This window comes from Magnolia sinica, chromosome 9 (genome assembly GCF_029962835.1).
Source record: "Magnolia sinica isolate HGM2019 chromosome 9, MsV1, whole genome shotgun sequence".
Classification (NCBI taxonomy): domain Eukaryota; kingdom Viridiplantae; phylum Streptophyta; class Magnoliopsida; order Magnoliales; family Magnoliaceae; genus Magnolia; species Magnolia sinica.
In genome coordinates this window covers 13325574-13353362 of record NC_080581.1, presented here as the reverse complement: position 1 = coordinate 13353362, position 27789 = coordinate 13325574, and the positions used below count along the sequence as shown (strand labels likewise).

Here is a 27789-nt window from a genome sequence, read left to right as displayed (position 1 = left end):
CTAACCCGCACCCGCAAACGTCGGGCGCTGCTCCCACTGCCTCCAACAAATGGCTGATGGTCGGTGCTCTCTGAGCCCCACCATGATGTATGTGTTTCATCCACGCCGTCCATCTATTTTTCTAAATCATTTTATGCTGTGAGCCCAAAAATGAGGTATATAACAATCTCAAGTGGTCTATAGTACAGGAAACAATGTTGAATGAATGTCAATCATTAAAAACTTTTTGGGAGCCATAAAAGTTTTGGATCAAGCTGATATTTCTTTTTTCCCTTCATATGGGTCTATATGACCTAATCAACAGATTGGATGTCTAATGGCCCTAGGAGAATTTTAATGGTGAATGTCTAATCACTATTGTTGTCCTGTGGTGTGGTGTGGTGTGGTGTGGTGTAGTGTTGTCGACCTGAGATTTATATCCTGCTCATTTTTGGGATCAAACCCCACAATGATCTTAAAAAATGGATGAACACATACATCATGGTGGGGCCCATAGAGCTCCGACCACCAGCCACAGGGCTGGTGGCAGGGGAGTAGCCAATCCGTTTCCCTGAAAGTGCATGCGTATCAACCATCACACTCTGACAGAGTAAGAAGCTTGAATCCTAACCACTGATTCCTGGAAATAGGACCATTGGATTCTCTTTATCTTTAATCGACTAATAAATGTTCCACCAATCCAATAGTCGCATAATCAAATAAGCACAATTTTCGGGTTCATTATACATTTACGTGTAATTTTGACAGTTTAGATTGAATTGCTTGTATGCCACGTATGCAATTTCTAAATGCCCGCGTGTCAACCATCATACGCTGCCAGAGTATTAATTACCTTCCCTCCTTCAAAATCAAATCCGATCGATCTGGAGCTTCTCACAGAGAGAGAGAGAGAGAGGAGAGGAGGGAGGGATGAAATGTGATTCTCCGAGACTGAAACTGGCAATAGCGATTGCACTAATCCGATCGAAATTCCTGGAAAAGCCTTCTTCTTCTCATTCTCCTTCCAAATCCGACGCTCTTCGCTGGAAGAGATTGGTATTCTCTCTCTCTTTCTCTCTCTCTACTTGAAGAAATTCCTAATCTCTTCGAATTCCAGGCGAAGAAACGGAAACGAGAGCTTCTCACCCTCAAAAGACAGCTCAACCAACTCCAAGGTCTCTCTCTCTCTCTCTCTCTCTCTTTCTCTTTCTCTCTCTCTCTCTTTCTCTCTCTGTTGAAGCGTTAAAAAAGCAATTATTTTAAAGTTGTTTTCTAATTTAAATTTCAGATGAAATGCAATACGATCTGTTTCCGCAGAGCGCTTCTTGTAAGTGTTACTTCTTCGATCGATGTGGGAAGCTGAGCAGTTCCACAGACGTCGATGACCGTCGGATCAATGATGTCTTGAGGCGGAGGTTTCTCAGGCTAGGTAATCAGCAATTTCACTCAATATAACCTTCTTGAAAGATGGGCGGGAATCCCGATTCAGATATTGAAATTTGACTTCGAATCTAATTTCGAACTGCATTACTCAAAATGTACACGCACAGAGACTTTTACATTTTTCTGCAGAATGAGATTTTTTTTTTTCTTTTCTTTTGATTTTCAGTACGGTGGACGGAAAAGAAGAAAGGATTAGATAATTCTGTTCGACCGAGACATGCTATAGGTACTTAAATACTCCTGATTCTTTTTAATTTTCTCTCATTTAACTTAATGAGGATTATATGATCCTCTGGCGGATATGTATAGTTCCTGCAGCCCTGAGTTTGTACAAGTGGGGCCCATGGTTTTTTGATTGCGAATGTTGATCTAATGGGATCCATTCGGTATGGACCATGTGCTAAATAAAGTTTCATAGACAGGAAGATCCTAGCCATCCAATCTTTGGCATCTTTTTCAGTTGAACATAGACTGTTGGTGAGTTTATTCATCTACAGTAGATTTGCGGCTGTCAGTCACCTCAGGGAGTTTTCTGGGGCATGAACTGTCCACAGCATAGTTAGCAATACTCTATTTTAGACTCAGTACTATTAAAAGAAAAGAAACATTGTACAATTGATTAAATGTTTAGAACTCTGTTTCTTTTGAAAGATAGGTAATAAAACTCTTTTTGTTTGGGGACAAACCGACTTAAACACTTTTTTTTTTTTTTTGGTTGGTCATGTTGATAGAATAAGGGTGCCCATAGGTCTGTATTTGTAGAGCTAGGCCCAGCCCATTTTCTTTGCTTTATCTATAATATAGGGTTAGGAGAGAGATCTCTAATGAACCCTAGTTATTCTTCCATTAACATGGTATTAGAGCGGCCTGTATTTTGTGTGCTTAGATTCAGCCCATTTTCATTGCTTTATCTATAATATAGGGTTAGGAGAGAGATCACTAATGAACCCTAGTTACTATTGCATTAACATGGTATCAGAGTGACTCGTATTTTGTGGGGTTAGGCTCAACCCATTTTCCTTTATCTATATTACAGAGTTAGGAGAGAGATCTATAGTGAACCCAAATTAGTCTTCCATGAACATGGTATCAGAGTGGGTAAATCTATAGTGAACCCAAATTAGTCTTCCATGAACATGGTATCAGAGAGATCTCTCTCTCTCTCTCCTTTTCTTCTCCTCCTCCATGCCACCAACTCGATCTCGAGACTTGGCTGACACCCTGCTGCCATCGACCCCTAAAACCCTGCTAGCGTTTATTCTATCAACAAATAAAAAGATAAACACATTTTTTTTTTTTTTAAACACCTATTCAAAAGGAAAAACTTTTGCGTGCAATTTAAAAAGACAGATTGGGAGTTATCATCCATTACAGATTTGAGTAGAAGGCTTTTCCATTACAGATTTGAGTACAAGGTGAAAAACTTTAGCATAGATGGATTGTTCATATAAAGCTTGAAAATGAAGGATTTGAGAAGGGAAAATAATGATATTAACCCACCATCTAATTATCTATCTACATTGTTACTTGTGCATATAGAAATTTATCCATTTTATTTGTAGTTTTGTGTTTTACACTTATTTTTTTTTGAAACGTGAATACACACTCTTACATCCACACACACCACATGGGTTCTGGAACCCATGACCTCAGAGTAGAAACACAGTGTCACAATATATCAACAGATGTGTATTTATATTGCCCTTTTTTTTTTTTTGGAGTCGAAACCATATTAAACATGAACTTTCCATTCACTGATTTTTTGATCATTAATTACTCTTGCCTATAGAAATCCATCCATTCATTTGCAGTTTTGTATTTTAATTTTATTTATATACAATATATCAACACATATGTGTATATATATTGCTCTTTTTTAGTCAAAACCATACCGATTTTTTGGTTTTTGTGTTTCTTTGACAGAATTTTTTATTTTTTTTGACAATCTTAACCAAATTAAACGTGAACATTTCCAATACCATTTTTTTGGCTGTATGGTGTTTTGCTAACCATGGTCCACAGCGAGGTCCATTAGTCATCATTCTGGATTTTCCAATGCATGGGCCCCACCTGTATAAGTTAAACTGAATGAGTGAGGATGCTATACATACTTTGCCTAGGATCTTATAATTTCTCTAATTCAATATACAGAAAAAAGTACTGCTACTAGAAGGTGCTTGTGACTGTTGTGCTTTGAATAATAAAGAATCTTTCATTGGTATAATAAGAAAGAAATGTAGTTTTTACTCACTATCATGTTGATTTAATTGATTTGATTCAGTTTAGTTTTTATATGTTGGTTTTGGTATTTGAATAGGATGAATTCTATAATACAGACTATGGTGGATCATGCCTCTGACAGTCAATCCAGAGCTTCTCAGTTGTAAGCCCACATTGGAAGGGGCATAGCCGAAAGGCTGCACTCCATCTGACCCATGGACATTTGTTCATTGAATTCGTACCATCTCCGGCACTGATTGGACGATTAAGATTTTTTTTTTGAAAGATATTGGATGATTAACATTGCCCTATCAATGGAATAATGCATTTTGCTATTCAGCATGAAAACAAAGAAAGACATCGACCACATGATAGCTCGCAAGGGGTACCGTGTTGCATTTTTATGGATGTAGGTCGCATTCCTTGAGATATGTGATCTCACTATCCATGACACTAAGTAGTAAGGGATTAGTATATGTGGGTTGGAGCATTGTTCTAAATTTACTTGCAGAAGTTGTATCCTAGAGGACCTGGACTGATGCAGGACAATTAACCACTTGTTGTAAAAGCTCAAACTAATAGAGCATGGTGAATCAATCCCTTTATCTCATAGCCCAAGCCCCACATCACAAGGGTTAGGACCTCGGCCGAACCCCCCTTGTGGGCCCCACTTCACATGGGTTCTTCTTCACACGAGCCACCCACTTCACACGGATGGGCCCCGCCTCACACGAGCCACCCGCCTCACACGGGCTGCCCAGCCCGAGTGTGCCCTGGCATCCCACTAGCAACCCCACTCGAGCCTGGTGTGAAAATGCCCTTGCATTATGGACACTAAAGATTAGTAATTTTTATGGTTGAATACTTCTACTGGCCCCGGTTAACCTTATACTAACTGTTAACCATTGGGATGTTAATTTGGTTAAATCTGCAGAAGGCTGGGAATAGTTTGTTTAGAGAAGTTTCTTAATATGTGATACAACTCTTGAGCATTCTTAATGCATTTTCTCAATACAATTGCAGAGTTAAATGGTAATGATGAGATAGAGCTGCTGAGTACTTCTGTTGATTTTTTGGTGGAGCTTTCTAGCGCTGATTCTCCTGTCTGTATGCTCCACTTTGTGATGCTGTTTCCCTTTTTTTTTATATTACAAATATACACTTGTAAACATCTTCTATTTCAATTTTTGTTTGGTGGTTCATTTTGGTCTGCAGGTAGAGAACAACCCTTCTTTTGCTGCATCATCGCACCAAGCTATAGACCTCATTTTAGGTACTGATTGTATAACAGATATGAATACCAATTTTAGCTATGGAAGTCATTAATCCCACTGCTCTGTTTTTTGGAATTTTGCCCTATTTTGCTCACTTTTGATTCTCTTTTCACTAAGGACAATTATGTTAATAAAAGCTAAAGAGGAAAATACAATAAAAATCATCACCACAGATTGGGGACTAAGGTCTTCATTCTCTTAACTTTGGCCCCACAAAAGATTTGGAAGGTTTCTATGGTTGGCATCACCCTCCCCACTATTACCCGTGGTGTGGCACATTAAGATTGGATCAGCCTGATTTTTGGACTGACCAAAACATGGGGGGTGCACCTGCTGGGCAGTTTGAATGCTGCACACACATAATGATGGGCTCCATGCAGCTTTCTGTATGGTAAATTACGATACAGATCATATTGAATCATTCTATATACGTAAATACACCTTAACTTATGGTACAATTGAGCTGTTTGATGCCCACACATGCTGTGTATGATATCCACTTGTCCGTCCGTTGTGGCCTCTCATATTCACTGTATGGCTCACAAATTAGGCAGAGCCAAAACTCAGGTGGTCCATCCCAAAGGAAACAGTGGAAAATCACACTCACAACCTTTAAATTCACAGGTGTGACCTGCCTGAACTTTGGATTGAGCTGATTTTTGGTGTGTCCCTTCAACCTCATGGGGTGCACCTACGCAGTAAATGGATCAGATTGGGAGTGGATCTGTGCATATCTGAATCCAATCCATTGAAGAATAACTGAGATCCAAATCTGATCTGATATCGACAGGTCCTAAATAATCCTATCCGAATTTGAATTCGTTAAAGATAAAAAAAATCTGAATCTGATCTTGATCTGGATCCAATTCAATTTCGGTCCGATTAAATTGGATTCAGATTGATAATCGGATCTATTGGATTGAATTTCGATCACGAAAACAGGATCCATTTAGAATCAGATTGGATCTAGATCTATCCCGATTTAATTCAATAAAGATCCGATCCGACATATCTCTACTATATATAATGTCACAGACAATTTTACCCTCATAATTTAAAAAAAAAATCACAAATTGCAAAGGGACTTGAAAAATGGTGAGGGTATTTCTAAATAGAGAGGGGGAAAAAAAGAAAGAAGGAAAGAAAAAGAATGCATTAACAGCATATTCGGATTGAATTCAGATCAGATTCAGATTTTTTTTAATCTTTGGTTGAGCTCTATGGGCCCCGCCGTGATGGGTGTTGAACATCCACACCATCAGTCAAATGCACCATTCCATGGTGGGCCACGAGCCTAAAGTTTATGACAATCCATGACGTAGGTGGGCCACGCCACAAAAAAAAAATTGAGAGTGGATGCCCACCCATTGAAATCTGCTTGATTGTTTATAGGGCCCATTGAGATATGGCTTAGAGTCTTCAGACATCCAACCCATTCCATTATGAGGGTCCCACTTGGATGAGGGGTCACATGAATTGTCAGACCATTCCAAAATTATGTGGGCCCTACCAAGTGCATGATTTCACATGGTTTCAGATGGTGTGGCCCACCTGAGTTCTGGACACTGCTGATTTTTGGGACATCCCATAACCTAAAAGGGACCCACCATATGCATGGTGTAGATGCCCAACACATTCACAGTGGGGCCCACAGAGCTCGACCTCATGGGAAGCTCCCATGGGTCATCCTCATAGTACCTCTTCCCTATATAATTTAATGAGAAATGCTTCAGTGCTTTGGGAGCACTAAGTTATAATGCTCTTGGTTGCATTGGTTCACTTGGACAGCCCATTGTGTTTGAAACACATTTCATGGGCTGCCATGCAAAAATCACACTGGTTGGATGATCCAATCCCTATCTTTGATTTGGCCTTATTTTCTATAGCCACCCTTGTCCCAAGCCATGGATGGGGCGGTTACGATTGCCTAACAAAGCTGGTTCTTTAGAATCATAGTCAGTTGATGATGGTCCCTACAAATAATTAGATCAAATTCTTGCTTAGACCTATTTTTATGCAAGTGATCTAGATCCTCATACTTAGGGCCATGGATCAAATGGTTAATATCTGTTCGAACAGTCTAGAACAATAGATTGGACTATGAAATGTGTGTTGGACCTAATGAACAGTCTAGAACAATAGATTGGACTAAGTGTCCCAATGCAACTTGTAGCAATATAACTTACAATGCTCTGAGAGCGCTGGAGCATTTCTTTAATATAATACATATTCTATTTCTTTGACCTATGAACAGTCTAGGTCAATGGATTGGACTGTGTCCCAATGCAACTAGTAACACTAACTTACAGTGCTCTGAGAGCACTGGAGCATGTCTTTAATATAATATATATTCTGTTTCTTAGTTTTGGAATTTACATCCGAAACAATTATCTTCTTTGCCATGATTCTCCATCATCCATTTGAAGCTTCTTTGAAGAATTTGCTGTCAAGGAAAAAAGAGAGTGAACTCATTGAAGGGATTGTCGGCAGCTTGATAATGCGTTTGGTTAGAAGAATGTGCCCCCCCTTGGAAAGAGAGGGTAAGTATGTCTACATTGATTTTATGTTTGCTTCCAATGCTTTTGGACTTAACCCATTTAGTTATGCATTTTGTTTTACTTGGTTTCGTCATTTGTATTTCTGTTTCTTATGAGAAATAGTGCAAGGAAATTCATATTCCCTAAGAAAGTATCATGGCGCGTTGTTACGGATTGATCATTCACAAAGGGCTAAGTCACTTACCCAATCTTTACTCATTTTGTACATTAGATGTTTTTGTACCTAGTATAGAGATTTATAGAGAATTCTAAAGGGGATCAGAGTTGTGTAGACTAGAGTAATGTGGAGATCTCTAGAATATTCCTGAGTTCTTTAGTGGAGTCTTATGGAGAGAGTAGTGTAGAGTATTCTAGAAGGGTTTCTAGAGTTTTCCTAGCTGCTGGATGACCGCCACATGGCATCATCCTAGCTAACCATGCAAGGGTTCTTAGGTTTATATAAGGAGTTCAGGTCCTCATCTGTAACTATCCTCAGAAACTTGTATGATCTCGAGTTCTAGTGTAATTTAAAGCCAAGTGTGATTGTAAGATCTTGATTCTAGTGCAACACAAAGCTAAGTGTGGCAATCGGTCGAGTTGGGTTGGGTTGGGTTAGGTTGGGTTAGGTTCTGGTCATAACGAGATTGGGTCAAACCCAACCCATTTATTAAAAGGTTTGAAATCTTAACCTAGCAATGCCTGCTACTCATTTTGCAAACCCCCATGCCATGACATTGCCCAAATCTGTCACCTACTCTAGCAACCCTCATCTTTGCACCTGCATGCTCGGCCATTCATCCGATTTATCGCTACCATCACCAAGTGACTTCTTTGTCTTCGGCCACCAGGAGCCTTCACTCCATCATACAGATCTGTCGTTGCCAATGTAGATGCACCTATCTCAACACTTGCCCGTAATATCTGCATTTTGACCTGAATTGATTATTAGGAAGTGGGTTTTTGTGCTGCTAAATACTGTCCAGCAAGCTTTCTTTCCTATTCATTTTTTACTTGCATGGCTCCAATAAAGAAAAAAGTGTTAGAAACAACAATTAACATCATTTGATTAATTTTGTACATTTTATTTATTTGTTTAATTTTTTTTCAAAGTTTTTCAAATTTTAATAATAAATATTCCATTAATATTTAGTTAATACACTAACATATGTTACGCACTTACACTAACTCACTAATCAAGGAATTTTGTAATGGTAATGGTGGCCGTAATGGCCACCATCGTTACCTTTACGATACAGGCTGTAATGGCCGTTATCGCTACCTTAATGATTGTTAAATCTCTCTCTCTCTCTCTCTCTCTATCTTAATTGAAAAAAAAGCCCAAAGTACCTGTCTTGGCCCTGTAATGGACCATTATGAGGCTATTACAGCCCTTACGGGGGCATAATGGGCCGTTACGGGTCATTTTTCTCATAACGGCCTTTACGGTCGTTATTACCCTGTAGAGCGTAATGGTTGCCACCATTACCTTCATGTAACAACCTTTATAGCAGTGTAACGGCCGTTATGGTACACCACGTCACTAGTAAGTCAACTACATTATTAAAATTAATTTTAATATTTTTAATTTAAATATAGTTTTACTTTTATAAATAACTACAAAAATGTGGCTAAAACCTTTCATCAGCTTACGGTCTTTAACTTATATACAAACCAACCTTTAATGATAAATAAATATAATATATATTTTAAAATTGATTTTAGAATTATTTTCACTATTTTTAATTTTCAAAAGTTACGGAAACTGTCGCCAATCTGTAGATTGGCTTACAACTAGAGTGTTGTGAATTTTTCACTCCAGTTTCAATTTAAATGGGTGGAAATGAAAGAGTTGGGGATTTTCCCCAAATTCAGAAATCGGAGCTTAAAAGCGATGATTTTCATCCAAATCATGCATAATCATGTATCATAATCATATTTCAACAGGTTATGACTTATGAGTAAGAAATTTAGTAATAGACGAAGAAAATGCAATTTCTTACCAAATGGGTTTTTGCCTGTTTCCACGCTCGATCTTGATTTCTTGCTCATATACGTGATTTATTCTGTAACAACTCAAAATGAGTTGCCTAAATTGACTCTACAATAGATCCCAACAAAGAAATTGGAGAAAAGGTCGGTATGTTTCGAGTTTTTTTGAAGTTTTTAGTGAAAGAGGGGTGTTGTTCATGTAACGATGACATTATCGAATGCATTGACGATAAATGGAATGCGAATGGCTGTTATTGCACGAGTATGATATATCATGGTATATGCAATACATCGCAATATATCGCCAATATTATCATTGACACCAAAGAGTTTTACAACTCCCTGGGTATATCGTATTTGTCACTATGGATATATCAGCCAATTTTATTGATATTGTGAACACTGGTTGAGACAATCTTAGCCTTGCAACTAATTGAAGGAGACAGATGGAACGATGCGAGGTGACAGTTTGAAGAACTGACATGGAAGATCATTGACAAGTGGTTGATGAGGGCATCGATGCATTAGGTGAGGGAGAGTGTCATGGATCTATCAATAACAAGGGGCAAAAAATCTAGGACTTAGCAATCTTTGCTCATTTTGTACATTGTCAGTGTTTTTTTTTACATATATTGTAAATAATTCTAAATGGGACGAAATTTGTAGAGAAGTGTGGAGATCTCTAGATTACTATAGAGTTCTCGAATGGAGGCTTGTATAGAGAGTAGTACTGCAGCAGCATTTTCACACCGGGCTCGAGTGGGGTTGATGAGGACATCGTGCACACACACGCCCACACACCACCACCCCTACGCACGTACGTACACAGAAGGACCCCACCATCGATCTGGCTCGATGACGACATCCAGGGAGGGCCTCCTAGCTAGAGGATAAGTTTTGGTTCAAAAAAAGTGGGCCCGATAGTCAAGAAAAATCCATCATGGGATCTCATGATCATGGCCCACTCATCGGATTGATTTCATATTTTAGGTTTTGCTTATTGTTATTATTTAGAATATCGTGAACGCTTTAGATTTCTTTGTTTGGTTTTTATTTTAGTTTACTTCATCGCCAAGTAATAGGTTATGCACATGGTGCGAGTTTTTGGGGTATAGGGTTTTTCCTATAAATAAGCATCCCTTGTACTTCTTTTCATTCATTCAAGTTTAATAAAAATTCCTGCTTTATTTTTTTGCTCTCTTCGTGAGTTGTGGAAGAATTTAAAAGTGGGTGTGAAGCCCTCCCTTTTCGAAGGGCTAACTACGTGGTGTGAAGCCACATCTATCCCCACCCGTCCCTACCCTATCCCATCCATATATCTCATCTTCTATCATCATTATTGCTTTGAATTTCCCAGCTTCTTGCAACTATTCACCCCCCTACAACCAATTTTTAGAATCTGGACCTGTAGGAGGGCTAAAACTTTGGTGGAGCACTACACCTCGACTTTATGTCGGATCGTCGTCAAACTTAGAGGGATTGGAGGTCTCCCCTGGCCGACCAAGGCCTAGGTATCACTTTGGGGAGACGGGCTTCCATCACACGTGTAGCTAGCCCACCCGCGCACGTGCGTTAGCCCCGGGCCACCATCTGCATGCAAGAGCTTTCTCCGGGTCAGGTTTTCCTGTGGTTATCATCTTTTCATTCCTATTTCCTAAAACCTAGCCTTAGTTTGCCTTAGCTCTAATTTATTTGCTTTTTTTTTTTAAAACCCCAGGGTTCCTTGAATTGAAATTGGGGAATCCCTTAGATTAGGGATTGATTTTTATGTATGTGTGGTTGATTTCTATTTCCCTTTGACATTGTTTGGTTTATAATTTTTTATTGGTCCAGTCCTAGCCTGTGTCGGCCTGGACTCGCATAGATTCCCCTTTTAATTGAATGATTTGGACTGTCATATGGGATGTGGAATTTGTGTAATTGTTTCTGAATTGGCATTATCTAAGCCTGAATTCTTGCATCTCATACTTATATTTCATGTCCTGCATCAAATTTGGTATCAAAGCTTAGGGTTCTTATAGGGGAATACATTATTTGTTTAGGGTTAGTTGGTTTGAGTCCTTCATGTATCCAGTCCATCACATATAGCTTTTAGGGTAGTAAATATTCTCTTATTTTGTCAACTATATTGCTGGATTTTGGTAGCATTGCATAGTTCTCTCATATAGAGTCTCATAGGATTATTCAGTTCTTTTAGGCGCATATAGTTGCCGTAGTAGGTCCTTAGGTTGAGCAAGTCAGTGTATGCCCACACGTACGGGTCGCGGTTTTGGTTTACACCCTACACTAAACATGGAGCAACTGTAGGAATCATTGGCCAAATTGACCCATCAGGTTGATTCCTTGAGTAAGCGCTTGGAACAACGCATAGATCAACACCTTGACTAATTTGATGACCGCGTTAACCAACTAGAGGCCTCCCTCGAGGCACACCCCGCCATTGGGGAAGATGTTCAGTCTTAGGCAAGTGGTCGAGAGATTAGGACAAGGAATGGAGGAGGCCAAAGTCATGGGCACGTACCTGTGCACCCACCCCGTGAGGGACATCATGACCAATTTGACCCAGATGCGCAACTCCTCAAGGGAGTTAGAGTAGACGCCCCTACATTTGATGGCCACTTGGACCTTAAAGCCTTTCTAGATTGGTTGGTGGATGTGGACCACTATTTTGAGTGGTATGATATGTCGGATGCTCGACGAGTCCGATTCGCCAAGATGAAGCTTGTGAGTCAAGTAAAGAGGTTTTGTGCGACGGTTGAGCGAAAGAAAGAAAGAGTGAGGGAACTCCTAGTAGTCCATTAGGGAGAAATGAAAGAAACGTTGAAAGAGAAGTACCTCCCTTTCTCTTATCGCCTGCGGTTGATTGAGGAGTGGCAGTCTCTTCGACAGGGTGCCATGAGTGTTGCTGACTATATTGAGAAATTTGAAGAGTAAATGACCTGCTATGAGGTTGATGAGGACCTCGTACTCACCCTTGCTCGTTTTAAAACGGGCCTCCGTCTTGACATTACGAGAGAATTGCTAGCCAAAGACATAGACACTATTGAAAAGTTGTATCAAGTAGTGTTGGACGTCGAGCAATATCTCCAAGCGTCTGTGGGAAGGCAGTTTGATTTTCGCAAATCTAGTGTTTAGGCCAATCCCTCTGGGGCTAAACTTAACACTGGATATCAAAACAAACCTTCCAACAATTTTCAGCATAGGTCTAAGGATGATAAGGGTAAAGAAATTGCCGGGTCTAGTTCACGGGGAAGTGGAGCCACTAGGTGTTTTGTGTTAGGGGTTTGGTCATTTTGCTCACCATTGCAGCACGAGAGAGGGCACCAAAGTATTCTTTATTGATGGGCAGGTAGAAGTAGTGCCCCAAGAGAGTGACGGCGAAGAGGAAGAATATGAGCCTGTAGAGACCCCTAGTGATGAAGAAGAGGGAGTTCAAGAGTTTGCGACCCTCGCAATTATGCGTTGCGCTTTGACTCAAGCTAGAACACTTATGACTGGCGCCACAACACGATCTTTTACACTTATGCAAAATGTGGAGAAAAGAGTTGTAAATTGATCGTAGATAGTGGTAGTTGTGCCAACATGGCATCGACTAGCACTGTGAGCCGTTTGGGCTTGAAGCTGCAAGCTCATCTCAACCCTATAGAGTTTCCTAGGTTGACGAAACACCTATTCCAGTATTACACCGTTGTCTTGTTCCTATTTAATTTGGATCTTATAAAGACACAATTTGGTGTGATGTTGTTCCCATGGACATTGGCCATATTATTTTGAGCAGACCATGACTCTACGACAGGGATGTCACCATATTTGGTCGTTCAAATGTGTGTACATTCTGGTTTGAGGGCAAGAAGGTCAAGCTAAACCCTCTGCCACCCAAGAGTACGACTGGAAAGGAGTCCACCACACAGAGTGGTGTGAGCGGCTCGAAAGAAGCAAAGGAATCGAAGTCCAAGTCCAAACCTCTCCATATTCTGAATGCCAAAGACTTTGAGTGACAGATGGAGGCCGACGCGATGGTATACGCCCTTGTGGCTAGGGAGAGTGTACCAGAGGCTAGCGTAGAGTTACATACCGAGTCCATTTCTGTAGTACATGAATTTCGTGATGTCTTCCCTGATGATCTACCAAATGAGCTTCCCCCTATGAGGGATATACAACATGCCATCGATTTAATCGCTGGGGCGACTCTACCAAACCTCCCGCATTACAGAATGAACCCAAAGGAGTATGCTGAGTTGAAGAGGCAGATTGATGAGCTCCTAGAGAATGGTTTCATTCGAGAGAGCATGAGCCCGTGTGCCGTGCTCGCCCTTCTTACACCTAAGAAGGATGACACATGGAGGATGTGTGTTGATAGTAGGGCCATCAACAAAATCACAATCAAGTATCGGTTTCCCATACCGCGTCTTGATGACATGTTGGATATGATGGCCAATGCTACTATCTTCTCAAAAATTGACCTCAAGAGTGGTTATCACCAAATCCGTGTACGCCCTGGTGATGAGTGGAAGACGGCGTTCAAGACAAAGGATGGGCTATACAAGTGGCTAGTTATGCCTTTTGGGTTAACTAACGCCTCAAGCACTTTCATGCGTGTGATGACCCAAATGTTGAGGCCCTTCATGGGGAAATTCTTGGTCGTATGCTTTGATGATATCTTGATTTATAACATGACCAAGGAGCAACACCTCAACCATTTGAGGCAGGTTTGTGGGATCCTTAGGGCCGAGAAGTTGTACGCCAACCTAAAGAAGTGTGCGTTTTTGTCTGGTAGTGTGATCTTCTTAGGTTTTATTGTGTCAGCTAAGGGCGTATCGACGGATCCCGAGAAGGTTAAGGCCATTGTCAATTGGCCTGAACCCCGCAATATTCATAAGGTGCGTAGCTTTCACGGCTTAGCCACCTTTTATAGGCGGTTCATTCGAGGTTTCAGTTCTATTATGGCTCCCATCACCGATTGCATAAAAAAAGGAGAGTTTCAATGGACAAATGCCGCCTCGAAGGCCTTCAAGGAGATAAAGGTCAAGATGACCGAAGCTCCAGTCACGCGACTTCTAGATTTTTCAAAAGCCTTTGAAGTCGCATGTGACGCATCGGGAGTCAGCATAGGAGGAGTGCTTAGTCAGGAAGGGTACCCTGTCGCCTTTTTTTAGTGAGAAACTGAATGAGGCGAAACAAAGATATTCCACCTATGACAAGGAATTCTATGCGGTAGTGCAATCTCTGCGCCATTGACGTCATTACCTATTGCCGCAAGAATTCGTCTTATTCTCAGATCATGAGGCCTTGAGATATCTGAACTCTCAGAAGAAATTAAACCCTAGGCATGCCAAGTGGGTTCAATTCCTTCAAGAGTACACTTTTGTGCTTAAGCATAAGGTCGGTGTAGAGAATAAGCCTGTCGACGCGTTGAGTCGTCGAGTTGCTTTACTCAACTCCATGAGCGTTGAAGTAACGGGCCTTGAACGCATCAAAGAAGAATATTCTGAGTGCCTAGATTTCGGAGTTCTGTACGTGTCGTTGTTGGAGAGTCCGTCAGGAGCGAACAGTGAATATTTGATGTTAGACGGATATTTGTTTAGAAGTGACCGCCTATGCATACTACGCACTTCCCTCCGCGATTTTCTTGTGTGGGAATTACATTCAGGAGGGGTCGCGGGTCATTTCGGTCGTGACAAGACCATTGCCCTAGTGGAAGATAGGTTTTATTGGCCAACCCTCAAGCGAGACGTGGCCAAAATTATAGGACAATGTCGTACTTGTCAACTGGTAAAGCAAAAGAAACAAAATACAGGATTATACACACCTTTGCTAGTCCCATTCATCCCTTGGTAGGACATTGGTATGGACTTCGTGCTTGGACTTCCCAAGACTATTCGGAAACATGATTCCATATTTGTTGTCGTGGACAGTTTCTCTAAAATGGTCCACTTCATTCCTTGTTCTAAGACCTCCGATGCATCTCATGTTGCCAAGCTGTTCTTTAGGGAGGTCGTCAAACTGTATGGGTTACCAAAAACCATAGTGTCTGATTGCGATGTGCGATTCATGAGTTACTTTTGGAAGACACTATGGCACATGATGAGTACTAGGCTCAAATTTTCTTCTGCCTATCACCCTGAGATTGATGGCCAGATTGAGGTGGTTAATAGGAGTCTAGGGAGTTTGCTTGGATGTTTAGTGGGGGAGCATACCAGGACATGGAACACCGTACTACCGATAGCCGAGTTTGCATTCAATAGTTCTGTCAATAGGTCTACAGGTTTGAGTCCTTTTGAGGTCGTTACTGGTTACAAGCCTAGGAAGCCTATTGACTTTGTCCCTATGTCATTGTCCCATAGGCCATCAGAGTCTGCAGAGTCTTTTACGCATCACACACATTCATTGCATCAAGAAATCAAGCAAAAGATCACTACTAGTAATGAACATTACAAATTTTCTGCAGACCAACATAGACGTTTCAAAGAATTCAATATTGGGGACTCTGTGATGGTCCGCATCAGGCTCGAGCGGTAACCTCCAGGGGCCGTTCGTAAATTACACGCGCATAGCGCTGGACCCTTCAAAATTAGTAAGCGAAATGGTCTCAATGCTTATGAGGTAGATCTTCCACCTTCCATGGAAATTAGTTCCACATTCAATGTAGAGGATCTAGTTGCTTTTTAGGGACCCACTGATACTTTGTCCGTCCCTTTATCCATGGCCTCTTTCCGACCTTTCATCGCAGCTTCTACCTCCCATACATAACCTTCACACACCCAGAGAGGAAATAGAGGATATCCTGGACCATGAGATAGTTTCAACGTCGGACGGCGGGTTTCAGAAGTACCTAATCTCAACGTCGGACAACGGGTTTCAAAAGTACCTAATTAAATGGAAGTCACTCCCCGCTTTAGACAGCACGTAGCTCACTGAGGAGGAGCTTCCGAGACTTGATCCTGACATCCTGGAGTGGTTCAGGAGTTTTATTTCGCTAGTGGCGAAATCTTCGCAGCTGGGGAGAGTTGATGAGGACATGGTGCACACGCACGCCCGCACTCCACCACCCCTACGCACGTACATACACAGGAGGACCTCACCATCGATCTGGCTCGATGACGACGTCCAGAGAGGGCCTCTTAGCTAGAAGATAAGTTTTGGTTCAAAAAAAGTAGGCCCGATAGTCAAGAAAGCCCATCATGGGATCTCATGATCGTGACCCACTCGTCGGATTGATTTTATATTTTAGGTTTTGCTTATTGTTATTATTTAGAACATCGTGAATGTTTTAGATTTTTTTGTTTGGTTTTTATTTTAGTTTACTTCATCGCCAAGTAATAGGTTGCGCACATGGTGCGAGTTTTTGGGGTATAGGGTTTTCCTATAAATAGGCACCCCTTGTACTTCTTTTCATTCATTCAAGTTTAATAAAAATTCCTGCTTTACTTTTCTGCTCTCTTCGTGAGATGTGGAAGAATTCAAAAGTGGGTGCGAAGCCCTCCCTTTTCGAAGGGCTAACTACGTGGTGTGAAGCCACATCTATCCCCACCCATCCCTACCCTATCCCATCCATATATCTCATCTTCTATCATCATTATTGCTTTGAATTTCTCAGCTTTTTGTAGCTATTCATCCCCCTACAGCTAGTTTTCAGAATCTGGACCTGTAGGAGGGCTGAAACTTCAGCGGAGCACTACATCTCGACCTTGCGTCGGATCGTCGTCAAACTTGGAGGGATTGGAGGTCTCCCCTGGCTGACCAAGGCCTAGGTATCACTTTGGGGAGACGGGCTTCCATCACACGTGCTGCCAGCCCACCCGTGCATGTGCGTCAGCCCCGGGCCACCATCTGCACGCAAGAGCTTTCTTCGGATCAGGTTTTTCTCTAGTTTTCATCTTTTCATTCCTATTTCCTAAATCCTAGCCTTAGTTTGCATTAGCATTAATTTATTTGCCTCTTTTTTTTTTTTTTTTAAATAATTTACTCTAGGGTTCCTTGAATTGAAATTGGGGAATCATTTCGATTCGGGACTGATTTTTATGCATGTGTGGTTGATTTCTATTTCCCTTTGACATCGTTTGGTTTATAATTTTTTATTGGTCCAGTCCTAGCTTGCGTCGGCCTGGACCTGCATAAATTCCCCTTTTAATTGAATGATTTGGACTGTCATGTGGGATGTGGAATTTGTGTAACTGTTTTTGAATTGGTATTATCTAAACCTGAATTCTTGCATCTCATACTTATATTTCATGTCCTGCATGAGGGGTAGCCCGTGGCGGGGACACACTCGGGGTGGGTGACCCATGTGATTTGGGGCCCACGAGCCCACGAGGGAGGTTCGGCCGAGGTCCTAACCCATGAGATACGGGGCTTGGGCTATGAGATGAAGGGATTAATTTGCTATACTCTAACAGTTCGAGCTTTTAGAGCAAGTGGTTAATTGTCCTGCATCAAATTGGTATTAGAGCGGGAGGTTTCGTGTTCGAGACTCCTCCCCGGGGGTGATTAACGTAGGGGTATTTTCACACTGGGCTCGAGTGGGGTAACCCGCAGGATGCGGGGACACACTCGGGGTGGGTGACCCATGTGATTTGGGGCCCATGGGGGAGGTCTCGTGTTCGAGACTCCTCACCGGGGGTGATTAATGCGCATTTCACATCGGGCTCGAGTGGGGTAACCCGTGAGATGTGGGGACACGCTCGGGGTGGGCGGTCCATGTGATTTGGGGCCCACGAGCCCACGAGGGGGGTTTGGCCGAGGTCCTAACCCATGAGATGTGGGGCTTGGGCTATAAGATAAAAGGATTAATTCGCTATACTCTAACAGTTCGAACTTTTAGAACAAGTGGTTAATTGTCCTGCATCAAGTAGTATAGAGTGTTTTAGAAGGTTTCTAGAGTGTACCCATTGGTTGGATGATTGCCCCATGGCATCATCCTACACAACCATGTAAAGGCTCTAAGGGTTAGCTTAGGTCTATGTAAAGAGGGGTCCTTATTTGTATCTATCCTCATAAACTTGCAAGCTCTTGAGTTCCTGTGCAATGAAAAGAATTCTTCCATTCTCTTATGTCTCTAAAGCATCCTAGTGGACTCAGTGCACAATTCTTGGTGTTTGCATCTAGGGGTTAGGATGACTTGTTCATGACAAGATTTTGAGTACAGGTGTTGCACGGTCTATGCTTGGGGAAGCACTTGAGCCATGACAGTGTGCTCACTTACAATATCCTTGAAATGAATAATAACTCAGTGCTTTTCATGTTGCATTTGTATCTTCTGTATCATGTTTGAACCATGATCTTGAAGTCTATTGGGTTGAACTGCTAAGGAAAGTGGATAGCCAGGATTTGTCATGAGAAGGCCTTGACAAACCGTAGCTGGATCCACCATTGTGGATCTTCTGGGAACCTTAATATTTGTTTGTGTTGGAGTTTCCTTTGTCTAGGCCTCTAGGGTGAGCTGGGTCAATTCAAGTGAGCTAGACTTGGCCCTCCAGGCTTTGAAGCATGGTGCAAATTGCCAGACTCTGAAACCTATCTCTATGATCTTCAAGTGCTGCAAAAGAGCCGTCGTGGACATAAGCATATGAAATGATTCAGGCGTTTATCATCATGATTAATCTACTTTTGCAGATACCATGCAGGAATCATTTCATTCAGACGATTGCTATATAAATATTTCTATGTAGTCTACAGGTGTCAAAATGAGAAATCCCAATTCTTTTATTGTCTATCATAAATATCTAACATCTACTTAATGCAAATAGTCAGCGGTCTGGTAAACTTGCCACCGCATATGCCCAAATTATTTGGCTCATTTCAATCCTACAATAATAAATGGGCTCCTGAACTGGGTTAGATACTGGTTTTTGATGGCCTAGCCTAAATTTGGACTTTTAAAGCTGCTTTTGTCCTCAACAAATGTCTTGGGCTTGCTAAAGTAGACTTGTTTGGCAGTCATCAATCCGATTCGAGTTTTCAGTGGTGTCCTGAATTGAGGCAGTGGTTACCACTTATTGGTGGAGAATGCCTTTTGGAGCTGTGATATTTAACTATTTCCCATTATTGCCATGGTTTTCTAGTTTTCTCAGTTCAAAGCATCTTAGATCTGTTCTTTAATTTCTTTCTTTATTGTATTTTCTCATTCCGTATTTCAGGTTCAACAAGTTTTGGTTCCAATGTTCAATTATATGTTCAGCACTTAATTCGTCAGCTGGGAAGTGAGCCATACATTGGTCAAAGGACAATGCTTTTAGTTTCCCAAAGAATCTCTGTACTTGCGGACAGCTTGCTTTTCATGGATCCCTTTGATGATGCTTTCCCTGATATGCACCGCTCCATGTTTATGATGTAAGTAACTAAGTACTTGACAGATCTCCCAATGTAATTTGGACATGGAGACATGTGTCAGTGTTGGACATGGATACAAGGTGTCAGCCAAATGGCTTTTAAAAGTTGGATATGCTGGCATGTTTGTACAAATATCTAAATAATCAGTGATTATATTTTAATAGTATATTTTAATTCATTAGAGGTCAGAAAGCATAAAATAGATAATGTTGATTGAGAATTTTTTATTTTTTATTGTATGAGCTGCATCCAGGAGTGTCAGATATGTGGACACGGACACATCTCTATACAGAAAAGTTCAAAGAATTGGCTGTTCTTTTTACATAGAAATCTACATGTTGCAAACCATGGATGCTTTAGTCTTTTAGTTCCTCAATGGGAATATTAGGGAAAGATGTTTAGTTTTTTTCAGGATTATCTTGTTTCACCAATATAAAAATCACAAGAACCTGTTGTTTCTGTGGCAGGTTTAATTACTAGTTCCATTTGCAAATAAACTAATAGGATTGAGGCATTGGACATTGATCAACAGAGCTAAAAAATGTCCAGCAACCAAAAATTGACAGATCCATTGATTTGATCAACAGAACTAAAAAATGTCCAGCAACTAAAACTGTTTCAGGAAGCTGTCGATCGAATCGACAATGTTGATTCGAGTCAATCAAATTGACAGATCGATCGATTTGAATGATAACTAGCCGTTTTAGATCCATTGCTTCACTCATCTACTTAAGGGATCACTTAGGACTTTTGCAAGCTGATGGGAATTTCGTAGAAATTGAGTCTAAGTGTATCCCTCTCTAATCCTCTCTCTTAAGACTCAAATCCCATTGAGTTCATGCCATCTTCTTGGGTTCAATCACCCTAAATGAGCATTCAAAGCTCCCATTGAAGATGAACATGAACTCTAGCATTCTATAAGGCTTAGACATTAATCTTACAAGTAAACCCTATTTGTCTAACAGCCTAGAATGCTTGATTAGGTGAATCCTCTATTGTTTCATACAAGGCCCTAAATTTTAGGAGATTCGCCACCATCCCCATACTCCCAATACCTTGTCATTCTATATTGGAAGATTCGTTCAAGGTTGCTGATCAAGGGACCTGATTCAAGTCCGGAGAAGCATCTCAACACCATGTGTTATCAAAGGGGCTCATCCATCTAGTAAGAGTATTTTGAGTCCAATTTTTAACTCACTTCTTGTGAAGAGTTGGATTTCGAGTTTGAGACCCAAACTCAAAGTGTAAGACCTTGTGTAGGCCACCGGCAGGTGTGTACGTGGTTAGTCCTTGTGTAAGACTAATCGAGAGTTTGAGATCTAAACTCGTAAGACCTTGTGTAGGCCACCGATGGGTGTGTACATGTGAGTCTTTGTATAAGATGTAATGGTTTATGGTGAACCTATTGAAAACCACATGAGATGGTGAAATCTAGAAAACTCGAGTTTGAGTTTGTCATCCGGGAGTGGAGTAAGCAATTCGCTGAACCACTATATATTGTTGTGCAATATGTGATGATTCTTTACTTACGCTTGTCTTGATTTTTGTTCTATGAACACATGAATAGATAGATGGTATGCCAAGGATTTGAATCATTGTCTCAATTGATATAGCTATCTCATCTCATAGACTTGTGTTCATATGCTATTTGTATCCTTGATGGTCTATGATCCTACACACACCACACTTTTATGTGGGCTAATTTGAATTGATTGCTTAAATTTTAAAATGTCCTATTCACCCCCCCTCTCTAGGACTTAGACATAACTCCAAGCTTTTAGCTTAGTGGTATTAGTGCAATACCTGCAATTTCAGTACGCTCTTCAAGAAAAGGACTTGCATGTGGTGCTATCCAAACACAAATGTTTAACATCCATGGATCCTCCTATCCCCACATCCAAACACAAAATTTCAACATCCACTGAAGTCCATGTGATCTAAAGATCCATGGACATGGACTTTCCCTTGCAAACCACTATCGACACGTTGAAACAATCCTTAAAGGCAACTTATCCATTGAGGGCCTGTTTGGCCGGGCGAATCCCATGGGATTAGGAGGGATGGGATGGATTTTAAGGTAATGATAGTGGTGTCAGTGGATTGGTTTAAGATCCATGGGATTTCTATATCCCGGGACAAGTTCACTGGGCCTGTTTGGCGCGCCTGGCATATCCCGGGATTTTACCTTCCAATCCGTCCAACCAAGGGCGGGATCAATTTTAAGGTAATGATGGTGATGTCACTGGATTGTTTTAAGATCCATGGGATTGCTTGTATCCCGGGACAAGCTCACCAGGTCTGTTTGGCTCGTCATGCATATCCTGGGATATCGCGATCCCATCCCTCCTAATACCGTGGGATTGGTCCGGCCAAACAGGCCCTGAGAGTTTGCTTATTTGTAGGGTAAGGGAATTCTTTTATTATATTTTCTTTTTCTATTTTTTTTTCTTTTCCTTTTCCTTTTCCTTTTACTTTATTGTTTTGTTTTTGTTTTTGTTTTTTAGTTTTAGTTTTTAGTTTAGTTTTTTTTTTTTTTTTCCTTCTGTGTGGTGTGTGGCGTGGGTCATGCCTGCTACCATAGCGGAAGCATGTAGGTTTGAGTTCCAATCTCTTGAAGGTTGTGGGATTTGGGACCATTGTCCTGTGTTCATCCTATGGTCTTTGGAGTAAGCACGATAATTGTATCTTTTGAATAACAAGAAAACCACAGAAAGAGTTTCAGGAAGAGTTGCTTCATTGGTAGTGTTGTATAAGGAGTTTGGGAGCTGAGAAAACCAATCTTCTGAGATATGAAAAGAGATCTAATTTGGGCCATTAGGTGGAGTCTGCTACCGAGTGTTGGCCTCAGGCTAATAAACTTTGATGGTTGCTCCATTGGAAACTTGGGGCCCAATGCGAATGGTTAGAACTTTGAAGGGTTTTCTTGTATCCAGCTGGGGTGTGACTATTTAGAGGCAGAGATGAGAGTCCTTTGGTTAGGGGATCAAGGAGCCTCTTCATGTGCACTCAGGGGGCATATGGTGGTTAAGGGTGATTTATTGAATGTTAATGGTGGGCAAGCTTGTCTTCTGACTACCTTGGAGAATAGCTGATTGGATTGATGAGATAGGATAATTATGCAGGAATCATCAAGTTTTCTTCTTCTTCTTCTTCTCATGTTGTTCTGGAAGGGAGCCCTGAGGCTGATGTCCTAGCCAATGATAGTGTTCTTGGGGTTGCTCTAGCCTTATGGGACTCTTTTCCAATTTTGCTTTCGCTCTTGCCACTTCTTTTGTTATATAAAAAAAAGAGGACATGTTGCATGGATGCAACATTCACTAACATGTGGAAGCTAAGTGTGGCAATTGGCTGGGCTAGGGTTGGGCCAGGGTTGGCCCTATAAGGAAATTTTTTAAATGGTCAAAGGCTTGAATGGTCCAATCTAAGGGTTTCTTAGAGTATCCTTCATTGACGAGGAGTCCCACCTATAAACGGTTTGCATCAATGTAACATGACCCCGGATCAATGAGTATCTTTAAACTACACATGCATGTTGAATGGGATTGGGAACTACTAAGAAGTTCCTTAAGTAGTCCATTCTATTTATATTATGGTGGCCTATTTGATGACTTGACTGGGCCAATGGGCCAGGCCAGGCATTCATCATCAGCATGGGCCTAGCCCAGCCCTCAGGCTAAGTTTAGGGGCCCAGGCCCTGGCCCTGTAGGGCTGGTTCGCCCTGCCCATTGCCACCCATAGTGGAAGCTTTATACTTCAAGAACTACTATCCCAGAGCATAAAAGCTTTTAACCTCCTTTTAGGTAGCAACCCAGTACATACATCACCCATATGCATATCTCAACATATGGCAGATCAGTGATATGTTGCAGTGGATACAAAGGAATTATTGTAGTGGACACAAAGGAACAATTCAGTTGTGCTGCTAAATGAGTTCCTGGTGCAGTAAGGTTTACAGTGTTTTCCTTTAAATTACACTTGCGAGATGCCTAGAAAGATGACCATTTTCTTAGTTTCTAGTTGTTGATTTGAGTGGAAACTACAAAATGATGGGGTAGGGTTTGATGCATTGCTTGTGTCATTACTTACTGTCTTAAACTGGTTGACTATAAAATCTGTGTTGCTATTTTCATGTATTTTCTCTGGAAAATGAGGCTTATAAGTCTGAAGATACATGATTGTTTTTAGGGGTGAGTAAATTCTGAAGACAATGACTGTTGAAGATTTACTAAAATGAATCTAATGCATGAAAAATCATAACAGACAAATAAAGAAAATTTTACATTAGACATGCAAAGTTGCATTGCATCTCTTGATGTTTTGAGTTTCAAACTTCTGATCTAGTCCTTCACATTGAGAACAGGATTCAGCTTATTGAGTTTTTGCTATCAGACTATTTGCAAACTTGGGCAATTGGCGAAGGTTTTGAAAGCAGTAAGTTTCCTTTTCGCAATATCTGCATTAGAATTAGTCGAAATTATTTTATCCCGTCTTTGTAATTTCATTCCAGTTTCATCATCCTCCATTTCTATACATCACTATTTATGTCATTTTAATGAACCTTAGAATCCTAGACCAGACTTTCAACATCATATCCGCCAATTTGGTCATTGTGATGAATGAATTAAATGCTATTATTGCTTTCCATAAAAACAATGGAAGTCACCAAATGATTACATGGTTGAGGAAAAAGTAATTAATGGAAAAACCATTAACCATTCATCTGCATCCACGAAAATCAAAGGGGTAGAGGCATTCCAACTTAGAATCATGAAGTTTGAAAATGAGGAGCTATAAGATCTTGATGCATTAGGAGGCGTGATAGTGCCCTGATGCACCTGATCCTTTCAAATGGTTCCCATGGTTTGGTGATGTAGAATATTGATTGTTCATCTCCTTTTGTTGGATTCTTGAGGATTGGGAAAGAGAAGTTTCAATGTCATAAATAGGGACATATGGAGTTCCTCGAAAGTGATATGGTTGGAGCTCAACCTATTTAATGTAGTGGATTAGATGGTTATTCAAAATTCCATCCCATATAAACATTCCCATTTTACAATTCGAACTCGACTTCAGTGCAACTGAAGCGTGATCTACTGCGTAAATCTGAGGCGGTTTCAAGGTTGGTCCAAGCAAATACTATAAATATGTGTTTCTTAATTGTTTCTAAGTACAAATTAAGGTTGGAAGAGTGTAGCAAGGTGTTTGAGAACTTTAAGGAGTCCTTTCTTCTTCCTTAATCTTATTCTTCTAGTTAGTTTTTATGTGTTCTTTAAGAGTTTTGGTTTCAATCATGTCTTTGGTGAACCCCGATGGATGTGCTTAGCATCAATCACTTTCAGTAGCTTCTAGAAAACCTTGTAAGGTGAGTCAAAGCTGCCCAGGTAGGATCCACGATCCTACATCCCCTTAGGTCTAAGGATTATTGTGCATCAAGTCTTTCATCACATGATTATTGTCCAAATTAATAGGCCTCCAAACTATTGACTTGAACTTTGATTTATTAATGAAATGCCCAAAGTTCCAAAACCCGGATCCCATATTCGTGGCACACTCACATTCTTGGGTGGGGTAAGGTCAAATGGCGTAACCAACACCAAGTCGGCTTCCGATGGTGGAGACCTTTCATCTTGACCCAAGTCCGTCCCCTCACATGGGATCACCGTACATGTGAGGGATCACCGTACATCCCAAAGATCGATGCCCATAGATGTGTCTTAAGCATCTGTGGCAGTCACGGCTCATTAGGGTATTGAGATCCATGAAACACAACTCTCTTTGGTCAATAACTACTATGTCCAATCTCGAGTTCTCAGGGATCAGAGGATGTATCACATACTCCTCACACAACCCATAAAATAAAATATAAGATTAATTATAACTTTAGATTTATCTAAGGCATATAGTATATGTTCAAGAGGACTGATGGTCATCAAGATCAACGTTTGAGATTGGCCCTATCACATCCACATGGCTAGTGGATTAGAGCGCACATTGGTTTTCCAGGGCATCAACTCCAAAAATGATCACTTTCTAGTTCCATTTAGATATTCTACAACACTTTTCTCCCCTTTAAAGTTTTTGCTTTCAAAATTCGAAGGGCAAAAAGATGGGTTGCGGGTTTAGTTAATCTGCAAATGGTTGTAGGTTGTCTATCCTCAACTTTGCTAAGCCCACAAATGTGTGCAATAAAGCTCATCTGCACACCACATGTGCTAGAATGGCTCAATAGGTCCAAGATCCAAACCATCCATCAGAATGGCACCTCTATATTGATGCCTTGACCCAAGAATCAGGTTGAACGACTGGTCGGGTGGGCCACAGTTTGCATAAAAAAAATAATAAATAAAAATGAATGGCTCTAAAAAAACTTGGCTGAAGTTTTCTAACCAATCCACCTGTTTCCAATATTGGGGTCCACATGCTGATTGGACCAGATTTTACTTTTGGGAAAACATGTACAAGGTTGGACCAACCTGTTCTGATGGATTAAATCTTGCAAGTATGTCCCATTCTGGCACATGTGTGGCATGTACATGAGCTTTATTGCACACACGTGTTTCCTTAGCAAAGCCCGTCCGTTCTATCCTCTCCAAATGTTGATGGAAAATACAAGGAATTGTCGCGATGGAATTGCATATGCTCATGAAGTTGTCAACACTTCCTATTGTTTATAGGTTTTTTCCTTCTCCATGAATGATTCAATATTATTGAATACTCATAGAACATTCAAAACGTGGAAGCCATTCACCACCTTTGGAATGAGCGTAGCTCATATTTTTCTTTGGGGAGGCAAGTGGCCCACCCAATGTCCGTACCTCATTCAGGTTGTTAGCTGCAGTCTACACATCCATCTTACTACTATTCAGTTCCATAAATATTGTACATGTTGAATGCTGATGTGTAAGCAACACTGCTTGGAATTCAATTGAGATTATCGATTGTGGAGTCCTGAGTTCTACCGATTCATTTGTCGAAGAATCATGAGCCTTCATCATCTGCATTACATCAAGCAGTTGTAATAACCCACGTAAATGAATTTAGGCAACCATCCCCTAAAAAGCGGCAAATAATTGTTTCAAGTCCTGCGCTACTCATACGTGCTCTTTTGAGTGTGCATGTCTATTATGTTTGATGGTAATGCTAAGTGCAAATGCCTGCTTATGAATTTGAACGGGAACATGTGCCTGACGTGTATGAGATTTGAACTGCTCATCAGGTCTGCCCCACCATGAACTGGCCATGGCCTGAAAACTGGGCTGGTTGCACAATGCTAGGTAACTCAATCAGAACAGGACCCAGATAAGTCCTTTTTTTTTTTTTCGGTCCGGTTACATCCATCGACTAGGAGAATCTGATATCTGATTGTCGGATTGTTGGGACATGTCAGTTCATGGTGGTGCAAGATGCTAAGCAGTCCATATCTTCTACATGTCTGCTACTGTCCCTGTAGGAGCTTGTGTGCAAAGATGTGCGATGGCTGACGATAGGTATACAGTTAAAAGTCTTTATTTATTTCCTCGGTTGACAGGTATGCGTTGACATGTTCAAGTTTCAAATCACCATTTTCTTGCATTTCTTAATTTGGAAAGCATTGAGTCTGATTGCTGTCTTCAAAATGAGTATTGCAGCAAGCTATTGAAAATTCAAACATCTGAGAAACCACAACTGGTATTACAGGACTGTTTGAAGACTGGGTGAGATCTGTTATACAGGCACAGAAGGCATTGAACCTCTTGGAAAACAGGAACGGGCTTTACATACTGTACATGGATCGAGTGATTGGGGAGTTGGTGAAACAGCTGGGGCCCATTTCTCAGAGCGGGACGCTTGACATGGACATCCTTGAGAATCTGTTTACTGATACTTGAGCACTTCAAAAACTGTTAGGCGTTGCTTGAAATGTGTTCCTTCTTTTCTCTGTAAATCTTCAGTTGAAGCACTACCAGCAGTTTAGGATGTCTGGATGACTCCTATTTTACATTTTTCATTAAATCTACAGGGGATGTGCATTTGGTCGA

The 27789-nt window shown here is 40.9% G+C and overlaps 1 protein-coding gene across 1 annotated transcript; it reads left to right on the top strand.

Moving 5' to 3' along the window:
- The first annotated feature begins 860 nt into the window (after window positions 1-860).
- On the top strand, window positions 861-27789 carry LOC131256933 (protein MULTIPOLAR SPINDLE 1). Its single transcript, XM_058258038.1, has 10 exons — window positions 861-1035; window positions 1097-1154; window positions 1268-1408; window positions 1589-1648; window positions 4666-4745; window positions 4858-4915; window positions 7343-7456; window positions 19579-19771; window positions 24132-24202; window positions 27449-27789. The coding sequence occupies exons 1-10, from the start codon at window positions 910-912 to the stop codon at window positions 27637-27639; spliced, it is 1092 nt and encodes a 363-aa protein (XP_058114021.1). The 5' UTR covers window positions 861-909; the 3' UTR covers window positions 27640-27789.